This window comes from Leptopilina boulardi, unplaced genomic scaffold (assembly GCF_019393585.1).
Source record: "Leptopilina boulardi isolate dan_hultmark-lab unplaced genomic scaffold, ZJU_Lbou_2.1 LbouV2_223, whole genome shotgun sequence".
Taxonomy (NCBI): domain Eukaryota; kingdom Metazoa; phylum Arthropoda; class Insecta; order Hymenoptera; family Figitidae; genus Leptopilina; species Leptopilina boulardi.
Genome location: NW_026137778.1, coordinates 438,031 through 450,191, shown reverse-complemented (window position 1 = coordinate 450,191; position 12,161 = coordinate 438,031). Strand labels below are relative to the sequence as shown.

Here is a 12,161-nt window from a genome sequence, read left to right as displayed (position 1 = left end):
TAAAATGTGTGTTGATAATTAATTTTATTATATATTTGATTCAATTGCATTGATAGATTCTCTGAATTTGTGATAAAATATAAATTTTGAGGTTAAGGGTGTTTGTTTACTAACTTAAAATCTTTTACTGCTGCGGTTATTCCCACTTAAAATATATATTTTATTTCTTTTTTACTAACATGCATACTGGATATTGTTTAATAATGTAGTTAAAATGTAAAATGTGATTAGTAAATAAACATCGATAACCTCAAAATATATAACAAAATTAATTATCAACGCACATTTTAATTTTATTATATGTCAACAAGCGTTTTCTATGTTTAAAATATGAATAAAATTGATGAAAGTGGAAACTAATTTTCTTCCCCATAAGAATAACATTGTGTCGTCTGTTTGTTGTCCCTCCAGGCCTCTGACGTCATATCTTGAACTCGAAATATTTAATTTATAATTAAAAATTGAATCCAGTATTTTCAACTGCGCCTCAGCGACAGTTGGCAATACGTTGCGCGCGCATCCAAGTACAATAAATTTGCACTTGTACTTGTACTTGGTCTTGCATCTATTGTAGAACCTCCTTACGAGGCGCGCACGAGTGGGTCGATTCAATTGTTTGTATGTTTGTTTTGTATAAATGGCCTCCGATTCAATCGTGCCTCGATATGTGTCTCGTAACGCGAGTGAGTGCTTAGTGGTGGCGCATAGAAGCTTCCGTACTCATGAGATTGGCGCTTGGACTTGCATACATTTTTAAACGGGAACGCAATTGTGAACGGAAACGTAAGAATGAGTGAGAAAAGAATAAAGATATTTGCTATCTTTCTCTTACACATTCTTACGTTTTCGATTACGATTGCGTTCCCGTTCAAGAATCTATTCTGCTTAAGCCTATAGTGTGAGCGAAAATGAAAGTTTAATGGAGCTTCTACAATAGCTCCGTTTGGCAAGTCCAAGTCGGTTGGAGTTGGTTGCGCGCGCATGGTGTTGCCAACTGTCGCCGAGTTGAAAATGAAAAAAAAATTGTGCGTGATCTCGTGCTCACGAAATAGTTGAGGTTATGTACCTTTGAAGCTGTAAACACTTTGTAAAGTTTAATAAATTATTTGTTGTTGCTGTTGATGTTGCAGCCGTCTCATCGTTTTTTAAAAGGTAAGAAAAATATAAATTATTAATCTTTTAATAAATTTTTCTTTTATTAATAATAAAATTTTTTTCCCCGAATAATACACACACATGCAATGAATTTAATATTTGTAATATATAAATATAGTAATAAAGAAATATCCAATAAATAAGATGAACTGTCATTACAAAATTTTTTTTATGTTTTTTATTGACATTATAATAAAAGTCTTTCATCATTTTGATTTTACAATATATTAAAAAGGTATTGTTTATAAAAGAAAAATTTATTAAAAGATTAATAATTTATATTTTTCTTACCTTTTAAAAAACGATGAGATGGCGGCAACATCAACAGCAACAACAAATAATTTATTAAACTTTACAACGTGTTTACAGCTTCAAAGGTACATAACCTCAACTATTTCGTGAGCACGAGATCACGCACAATTTTTTTTTTCATTTTCAACTCGGCGACAGTTGGCAACACCATGCGCGCGCAACCAACTCCAACCGACTTGGACTTGGAGTTTGAGTTGCCAAACGGAGCTATTGTAGAAGCTCCATAACTTTTTCTTCTTCTTGCTCACATTCATGCCGCCCCCTTGCCCCGTCAACCACAGGCAGACAGGCAGAGGCAGCCGAGTTGTGACCGCACCTTTACAATGACGATTATGGTGAAATACCCCTCCACAATCCTCCATGAGAGAGAAATTAAATGATAAAAACAGTTTTATTCTAAAAGTTTTTTTAGAATCAATACTTCTTTTCAAAATCTGATTAATGCATTTATTTAAAGTATCTTATGTGACGAGTAAAAATGACTGAAGAATTTATTTTACTTCTTCAGATATATTATTTAAAATCAGTATTAAAGCAAGAGTTAAATATTATCTTGAAATATAAGTAAAAAAAAATTCTTCATGTTTTAATTCAATGTAAATAGTAATTTTTTGGTAAAACGATTTTACGTGATGTTTTCAAGTATTCGAGAAGCTGTAAGAGTTAAAGTTAAGGTATAATCGAATACTCTTATTACCTTTTTAATCAATTATTATACTTATAATTGTTTTATAATATAAATGTAAATAAATTAAATATTTTTTTAATATTGATACTTTGGAAAAGAATATAGTACTGAGAAATATAATTGAAATATTATTAGGTGTAACGCATTGATAGTTTCTTATTGTACGTATAAATATGAATATAATTATTTGCATATATACTGTAGACGTCATTTATTTTGTTTACGCACGTCCTTATTACACTTAAGGGGTTAATCAGTTTTCCATAAGGATGGAATATGTGTATATACATAAATATTGAATCCTATTTTACTGAATAAATATTATATACATATTTTTAGAAATGTGAAACACTGCATCAACCTGAATATCGAAAATTTTCTGTTGATCCTCAAATTACATCTATAGAAGTTTTACAAAGTATATTAATTAAGGCCTTTGATATTAAAGGGTACAGTATATAATTGATTTTACTTAATTTATATAATTAAACTGCCTCACATGTAAATGTGAACGATTTTTACAGAGACTTTTCTATTTCTTATCGCGCCATTGATGATTATGGTTCTGAAACTTATTTGTTTCTTCTATCCGATTGGGATTTGGATGCAGCATTTATTAGGTAAAACCCATTAGTAAATTTTACTTACAATTAAGGGCATATGATAGTTGTGATTTCAAATGTAAATATTCTCCAAAAGTTTTCTCGCAAAATACTTGACAGATTGAGCTAAAATTTTGTAAAAAAAAAAATCAAAAATAGTATATAAGAATTCGTTGTCATGTGCCAGAGTATATTAATATTTTCTTAAAAATTGCATAATTTGATAAATCACTAAAATCGTACTGCCGTCATATTAAACTTTACAGAAACATGCAATTTTTTAAGAATAATTTTTTTGACAAAATATTCATGAACGAATCATTTACTATTTTTGAGTTCTTTATACAATTTTAGCTCAATCTATAGAGTATTTTGCGTAAAAACCTGCTGAGAACATTTACATCTGGATTTAAAACAATAACGTGACCTTAAAACAATTTTTTTATTGATAATCAATATTAGTAATTTAGTAGTTAATAATTTGCGTTAAATTTTTGTTTCTGGGTAAATCTACGGAATCGTGTGATTTTAGAAATTATTTGACTTACTACTTTGGGTATTTTTTCGACTTGTACGAATATAATTTTTCAGCAGAAAACAAAATCATTTGAAATTCACGGCGCTTGATATTTCTAACATTGAAAAATGAATTATACATGACGAAAAAAGTTTTTGCTTCCTAATTAAAACTAAATGACAACTATTGAAACTATTAAAACTCCTATTTTCAATAAAATTAAAAATGAAGATAATATAGCAATATGTTTGTTCAAAATAAAATATTTTAAAAAATATAATGTTTATATTGCATTCAATGAATATTTAAATCAATTTAAATTATTTAAATTAAATCTAAAAAAATTGTCAGTTTAAATAATTTTTGAGATTTCAACATCTGTCCCCTGTTCAGAAGTCTTTATTTGTTTTGAACAATGTAATCTTTAAGCACTAAAGAAAAATGGTTAACATATAACAATTACATATTATTATTTATTGTAATTTAAATATTTTAATATGGTTCCGTGAATTTGCCCTTATTTCGTTGTATAATTTTACAGTGCATCGGAACCTTATCTTTATCTTCAAGTAAACTTAAAGCCATTAGGTAAAAAAGAGAGCTTTAAATATGACTACGATGAAAGTTTAAGAGAAGTATCGACTAGGCAAACGAGCACAGGGTTTCCATGTAAGACTCAAAAACTTCCGGGTTTAATATTGAACAAGGTAAATTATTTTATTATAAAGTAATAGATTTCTAATAGTCATTCATTTACCATAAGCTTACATCGTAATGTAACTGTAACTTTAGATCATTGCATTTAGATTTATTGAAATTCACAATTTGCTTATCTTATTAAAATAGATTTAGACACTGTATTTTAAAGTTGTTTATTTGAATTAATTGTTGTGCACATTTGAAATATATTAGGTGCTAAACCAACTCTCCAGGATACAAACGGCTAGCAATGCAGCAACATCATCTTTACAGATGGAAAGGACATTTAATTTAGTACAAAGAGCTCTTGGAAATTTAGCTGATGATAACGTTGAACCACCTCGTCCACCACTAACAGATACTGAATTTAGAAAATTTTTAGATCCAATAGGACAAATAATTTATTCAAAGGAATTAAGAGCTGTAATTTACTTTGGTGGTGTTGAACCTAGTTTGCGAAAAGTTGTATGGAAACATCTTTTGAATGTCTATCCTAACGGAATGTCAGGACGCGAAAGAATTGATTATATGAAAAGGAAAGCTCAAGAATATGAAAATTTGAAAGAGAAATGGAAGTCGTTGATTCACCAGGGTCAAAATGTAGGCGACATTGAATATGTTACAAATATGGTTAGAAAAGATGTTCTTCGAACAGATAGGCATCACAAATTTTATGCAGGATCTGATGACAATCAGAACATTGCTAGTCTTTTTAATATTCTGACAACTTATGCCCTTAATCATCCAAGTATCAGCTATTGTCAGGGTATGAGCGACCTTGCTTCTCCTCTCTTGGTTATGATGCGTGACGAAGCTCAAGCCTATATTTGTTTATGTGCCTTGATGAGAAGACTTAAGGATAACTTTATGTTAGATGGAATTACCATGACTACTAAGTTTGCTCATTTGTCCGAAGGTATAGTGATAATGAAATGAAGTAATCATTGAAACCGATATTTGTCGAGTGCTTGTACCGCATTTTTTATGTCACAGGTATACAGTATTATGACCCGCAATTTTATGCCTATCTTAAGTCTCATCAAGCCGATGACCTTCTCTTCACTTATCGATGGTTATTACTGGAAATGAAGCGGGAATTTGCATTGGATGATGCTTTAAGAATGCTTGAAGTAAGTTGGGCAGCTTTACCTGCTTTACCTCCTATTGGAGAATTAAGTTTGACGGAAGCACCGTTTCCTCCATCTTCACCACAGCCAAGTTCTGGTTTAAAACAAATTCGAGGAAATGCCTATACTAAAGTTTGCGCCATTCGTCGACAAAGTTCTCTGGCAAATATCGCGACTAGTAAAAGAGGACAAGCAGTCGCAGAAGAATCTGTTTTGGAAAGTGATTATGTGGATAGTAGTTTAGAAAAGTAATATATTATTATATAATATTTAATATAGAAAGAAAATATTAGACTACAGATTTCGTGAGAATCTTTTGCTAAGTACGAACTCTCTGATGTCTTTGTAAAATGTAATCTTTATGGCCCAATTATTAAGTCAAATATTCCAGTAAGAAGGGTTTCATTTAATAGTTCTGGAAAATTCAGTCAAATGAATGTTGGCTATTTTGAATTCAGTCCGTAGTAACACACGCACACTAACTAAAATAGAGAAAATTTTAAGTCTTATACGCGACCTTTTACATTAGGTGCTTTAAATGTCTCGTTACGTACATTTCTACAATGTAAACTAAATTAAACTTTTATATATTTAAATGAAAGAAATTATATTACTTTATTAATTTACAATCATTTCTAACAATTTGGTGATGCATGGGAATTTATATGGATTGGTGTGTGTGTGTACACAGAACAAGTTGGACCTTTAGAGTTATGTTTTGGTCACTTCGTAAGGCTGCGTCTACAATAGATTAAAAAATTTGTAACGATCGTGTAGTGTAGTGTAAAGTCGTGTATCTTGTATGACTTAGATATTGCAAATTAACATTTTTTTTTGTTTTTGTTAATAAACAAAAACATAACCTCAAATTCAGATTTTTAATATATTAAAATTTAATATATTAAAAATCTGAATTTGAGGTTATGTTTTTGTTTATTAACAGCAGTTAATTTGCAATATCTAAGTCATACAAGATACACGACTTTACACTACACTACACGATCGTTACAAATTTTTTAATCTATTGTAGACGCAGCCTAAAGGAAACCCTAAATAAACAAAAAATAGATTGAATTGATTTTTTATACTTTTTAATCTAAGTTTTGTTACTGGAATACTATATAAGGAAAAAAATAATTTATTAAATTTTATAAGATTGTTTGTATTTTTAGATATATTAATCAATTTTAATTACAAAAGTTTGTTACCTATATTTGTAGAGGAGTTTTATAAAATATTCTATAATTTCAGTAAAAAAAAGAAAATTACACTGTGCTAGTTCTAAAAATGAACAATAGTGTATTAACCTACTTTGGGTACGTTGAATTCAATGGCGTTAGCCGTTTTTCAAAATCGAATCAAATTTTTAAAATAATTGACATTTTTTTTGGTTCATTATCAAAATACAATATATCAAATTATTTCCTAATCAAAAAGTATAAAATTGACTTGAAACACGTTACTCGGGGGGTTTTCGGGATCGCTGATTTCGAATCCAGTATCAGTTTTTCAAAATTCAAAATGGCAGCTCTAATATGGCGGACTTTTTTTTAAATCGTTTGGATTCCATTGCTTAGAAGCTCTTGTAAACATTTCGAAATACATATGTGACTAGTCTACTAAAAGGAACACAAGATTCAAAAAAACAATGTTCTCTTTTTGGCGATTTTGATAGGAAAAACACGCTGTTTAGGAATCCTTCAGTCAGTTTCAAGAATTTCAAATTTAATATGGTAAATGAATTTCTTACAATACATCGAATTCACTTAAAACTCGTTACTTGTTGGTGTTTTGGGGTCGTTCATACCAGATTTGTAATTGGCGACCCAAAGACCTTTGAGTAATAAATTTCAAATTAAATACTTGAATTTTTAATAAATTCATCCGACATTTTGAATTTTGAAAAACTGACTCTAGATTTAAAATCATTTGTATTTTGATAATGAACCAAAAAAATGTCGATTATTTTAAAAATTTGACCAGATCTTGAAAAACGGCTAACGCCATTGAATTCAGCATACCCAAATTCTGTTAATACACTAAATGCCCAGTTTTTTCCAAAAAAAAGTACTTCTTTCGAGCACAGTGTTATTTAAATTAAACTTTAAACAGATCTACAGATTCTGCCAAAATTTGCTATAATACATGCTAAACATATTTATAAGAAACTTTAACTAATTATTTTTTTCCGTCAACTATTTGCATCTATTCTCATCATAATTTAAAGTTGTACTTGAAAATTTTTCACAATTTTTCTGGTACTAGAGGAGACATGTAAACGTTCAAGTAGCACTCTAGTCTGAATCAAAGTCTATTCAAGATCAATACGCTACTCGAACATTTACATGCCTTTTTTATGGTCTCACCTGTATGTATACTGAGTTCTAGACCCAGAAAGTACGCAACTTGGCAAACTCAGATTTTTGCGAAATCTTCCTGCAAGCTTGCATAGAACGCATTTGATAACTAACTCAATATTTTTAATGAAAATTATATAGTTGCGCAATAGATTTTAGTAACCACTGATGCTCAATGGATCAGTAATTCTTCTAATGCATTATAAAAACAATTATTAAACCTTTCTGAATAATTTTCATATACTCGCAGACAGCATCCTTTCTTTCTAAATCTGAATTATTACAATTTTACTAACTTTTAGTCAGATACACTCATTAAAAAGAAAAATGATGCAAGAGAATATATTTTTTCATTTCAACAAAAAATATGAGGCCATTTATAAACTATGTGACCCATTTTTTTTTTTGAAATTTTAACCTTCTCCCCCATTTATGTGCCATTTTTTCAATATATAATTTCAATATTTCGAAAAAGATTATTTTAATCAACTTCTAGCAAATTCGCTATCATTTTAGCAAAAATAACTCGTAAAAATACACCAGAATACCAAATGGTAGCCCTTTTGGTTAAAAATTGTAAAATTAATAGGGGAAAAAAATTATTTAAATCAATTTCAATTGGATTCTCTGTAATTTTTCTGTAATCTTTAGTTGAGATACACTACCAGAAACAAATTTAAAAAAAATTCATCAAAACTTTTGTTTTTGGAGGGGGGAATCAATCAGACGGATAGTTTATTTTCTAGAGCAGGATAAAATTGGACGGATGGACAACGTAGCAAAAACAATAGGGTTCCGTACTAGGATACCATAATAGGGTTTCCCTAAAAAAATAAAAATTTCACATTCATACTCGAATAATAATGTTCGAAAAATTAAGAGTTTTGTCTGCTGAATACGAATCTAAATCAGATTTAAAAAGTTGGTCGGATTCGCTTGAAACTCGTCATTCGGGGGTTTTTGGGGTCGCTTATTACGAATCACTATAAATAACTAATTCAATATCAAAATATTTCTTATTAAATTAAATAAATGTTTGTTAATTCACATTTAGAGAAGGTTGCTAACTGCATCTGTCAAGCTTGCTAATCGCATGTATGAATATGTATGTATCAAGTTTGCTTGTTATATATAAAAAGAATACATTAAAATTTATGCAAATTATAAATCTGTATAGATCATCTTCTGGGCCAACATCATCAAAAGAATTGCCTTCAGAAATGAGTACAAATGCAAAGCTCATGACAAATAAAAATATTTATTCAAAGGATGAGTCTTTAAGCACTGAAAATTTATCAAATAAAAGTCCAACTATAAAGGTAAACTTGAGAGAAGAATTAAGTCTTGTTGATGGAGGACAGAAAGTTTTAGAATTAAATGAATCTGAAAAAAAATCCTTGCGAGTCGTTAAAAATTTAAATGAATTTTTAAATTTCACAAGTTCCAATCGCAGTAAAGTTATGAGCGCAGATAATGATCATCAACAAAAGGAAATTTCTATGGAAATGACGGATGCTAAATCACTTAACGATTCTTCTCCAGATGATTTAACTGATTTTTATCCTATGACTACTGCACTGACAAAAGAATTGAAGCTGGAAATTGAATCCTTAAATCGTCAGGTTCGTTCATCTTTATGAAATATTAAAACGTATATATGTATTGTTGTATTATATGAATTCTGTCAACTCAGAATAAGGTTTTTCTGATGGAAGCCTTTTTTAAAAAATGATGGGGAAATAGGACTTTGAATTTTGATAAACCATAACTTTGTTTCGATTCAGTTATAATCTAAAATTTCAAGGTTTCAAATAATAATTTGTCTCAAAATATATTTCAACTTCTGCGTACTCAAAGTGGCCATTATCGCTTTTCTACATTTAGAGTTTATATAGCTACTTGATACTATATGACTATATTTAATTTTAATTTTTTTTATTTAAAAAAGTTTATGGTTACAAAATTTTTAGTGACATTTATTGTTTAAGACATGTGCAAATTTTGACAAACATCTATTAGACTGCAAATTATATTATAACATATCGTTGTACTTCCACTTTTTTACATCTTTTATTTGAACGAAGAAAATGAAAATTTTGTAAAGAAGGAATTTTTAAAATATTTAAGTAATAGTTTATTTCGAAAAATTGACATATAAATTTTTTAGGTATTTGGTCCATCTTCATCTAATATACACACGTACGAGGAAAATAAGGCAAATGAGTTTGACGAGTGTCAAGTAGAAACAAGTGAAGATAATTACAGTTCTGCAGATACTGAATTTAGTTGGAGGAATCCAATGTGGAAATTGGAAAAAGAAAATAATCTTTTAACTTCAAATGAGCATATAAATCTTGAAAATAGTGAGGATGGTCAAGATGAAAACGGAATAACATCTGTTACACCAGTTAGGTTATTTAAATACTCTTTGAGGTAAGTACCTATATATTTATTTAACATGAGTATAATACAAAATATACATGGGTGATTCTCGGCGTAGCGCAAAATTTCATGCTCCTCATGTTTTGCAATCAACATTCTAGTAATAAATTCAACGTGAAAATATTAATTCTATGTTCAAAAACAAAAGTCAATAATCGTTTCTATTTATAACTTTTTATAAAAACAGTAAAAAGGTGCCAAAACCTCATGGTCTGGCCTGTCCCTAAATTAATATTTTTAGTAAAATATAGTAATAAATAATATAATTATTATTGTACAAGTTACTAGAATTAAGGAAAACAAAGTACTTGTCAAAATTATTTTTTATTTTTTTGCTGTGATTATGAAACAGAATAGCAATCGCTGATAAATTGTTTAAAAAATCAGTAATTGTTAAGCGTCATGATCTGGCTCTTTTCTATTTATTTGCATGTATCATAAAATTATTAGAAAAATTACAAATATTTCATTTTAGACCCTTCTGCTTGTAGAATATGTATTGATATTAATTTTTTTACAGGCCTGAGAACTGCTCAGAAGGAGTGGGAACTGACAATGTCAAAATTGAGAGTACTCAAATATCAATTCAAGAACAGTGTCAAGAAGCAACAGAAATTATGAATCTTATACCATCTGGTGCAAGTGAAGATGCATTGACTGGATATTCACTTCCTCCTCCAAATGAATTTGGACGTGGTAATCCATTTTTAATGTTTTTATGCATTACATTGCTTTTGCAACATAGAGATTATGTAATGCGTAATCAAATGGATTATAACGAAATGGCCATGCACTTTGATAAAATGGTTCGTCGACATAATGTTACAAAAGTCTTAAATCAGGCAAGACAATTATTTGCTGGATATATGAGGACGCATTCTAAATCCGATTATATTAATGTATAATAGTATTTAAAAAGTGTTTATTAAACATTATTACGCGCTTACAATGCAAGAATGACAATTTTTTTCTATTGTATAGAAATTGAAATCCTAATTTATTTTTTAATTCAAAAGTATTTCTCAAAATAGTCAAAATGGAAATACTATAACAAAATCATATTTTGTTGAAAATGAAAAATGGATGTAAACACTATAAATAAAAACATTATTATTTAAATATCATTAAACTACTTTCTAATTTTAGTTATAAGAGATTGCACTGAAATTTGTCGAGTTTAGACTGCACTTATGATGTTTTCGACGGCGGAAATTATAAGCACTTAAGATATTTCTTCTAAGTACAGTCACCCTTCAAAGTTTTGTGTATTTTCATTGACGTATTTACAATCTTCCATACTTTGAAACTGTACCTCTAGACTTTGTCTGTTTTATGTATTGTTATTTTTCATGGATCAATGCAATTTTTTAAGTAAATGCGTATAGAAATATTTCCAATATGTTTAATACAAGTTCAAAAGCACAAAAGGTTAGTGCAAGTTTTCTATTCTAAAGTAGCAGGGTGGTTCATCATACTGTTAATCTTATAAAATTTATTCAATTTTATTCTGTAATATTAATATTTAGCATGCACAGAATATTCTGAAAGAAATGTTAATTAATTTTTATAAGCCAAATGTGCGTAGGAACAAAATTTTTTTTCATCTCCTTGCCATGCATTGCCATGTCTCTAGCGCGACTTCTATCAGTTGATTACATTTTTAGAGAAACTTTTAAATCTTTAAATTTATGTAAAAAAAACTTCAAATAAAGTTTTAATATGTATTAAATGGAAGTTTGTAACTTAATGTTTATTTTCCTAAATATTGTTTATATACAATAACAATATTTATAATGTATTTATATTATATTAAAGTCAAATATTGTTGAGAGAAAAAATTCTATTCATCTTCTAAGTCACATTATTTTCTAAGATTTCTTAAAACATGTTTGTTTAATTACATTTGAATATTTATAAAAAGTTGAAAATAAATATTTTTCATCTCTGAAGTCTTTTTGCGAAGTACACTGTAAGATTTCATTTTGTTAGATATAAACAGTTAATAATTTTTTCGTTTTGACATGTCCAACCTAATTTAATATTTTTGTAATTACAAATAAACGAAATAAATTAGAGGCTTTCAGTATGGTTTAATATAAATTTTTATTCTTTTAATAATTTTTCGCATTTAATGTTCACTGAAATTCATTCCATATATGTATAAAAATGTAATTTATTATTTCATTTTTTCTGAGACTAGGATGCATAAAAATAATTTACTGTAGAACCCATATTTTTAAAAATTAAATTTACGCCACTTGT

General features: G+C 28.6%; 1 protein-coding gene across 1 annotated transcript; it reads left to right on the top strand.

Annotated features, from left to right (window-relative positions):
* The first annotated feature begins 1,793 nt into the window (after window positions 1-1,793).
* LOC127279798 (TBC1 domain family member 25) lies at window positions 1,794-11,628 on the top strand. Its single transcript, XM_051302383.1, has 9 exons — window positions 1,794-2,141; window positions 2,495-2,604; window positions 2,680-2,775; window positions 3,816-3,981; window positions 4,187-4,889; window positions 4,967-5,348; window positions 8,635-9,079; window positions 9,625-9,890; window positions 10,420-11,628. Exons 1-9 carry the CDS (start codon window positions 2,100-2,102, stop codon window positions 10,802-10,804), a joined length of 2,595 nt encoding a protein of 864 aa, XP_051158340.1. The 5' UTR covers window positions 1,794-2,099; the 3' UTR covers window positions 10,805-11,628.
* The last annotated feature ends 533 nt before the right edge of the window (window positions 11,629-12,161 follow it).

Bases quoted from the DNA above. Each gene is read 5' to 3' on its own strand.
- LOC127279798 (XM_051302383.1), top strand. From the start codon at position 2,100: ATGTTTTCAAGTATTCGAGAAGCTGTAAGAGTTAAAGTTAAG. The intron at 4,890-4,966 runs GTATAGTGATAA...TTTATGTCACAG, and splicing joins GTTTGCTCATTTGTCCGAAG to GTATACAGTATTATGACCCG. The intron at 5,349-8,634 runs GTAATATATTAT...AAATCTGTATAG, and splicing joins GTGGATAGTAGTTTAGAAAA to ATCATCTTCTGGGCCAACAT.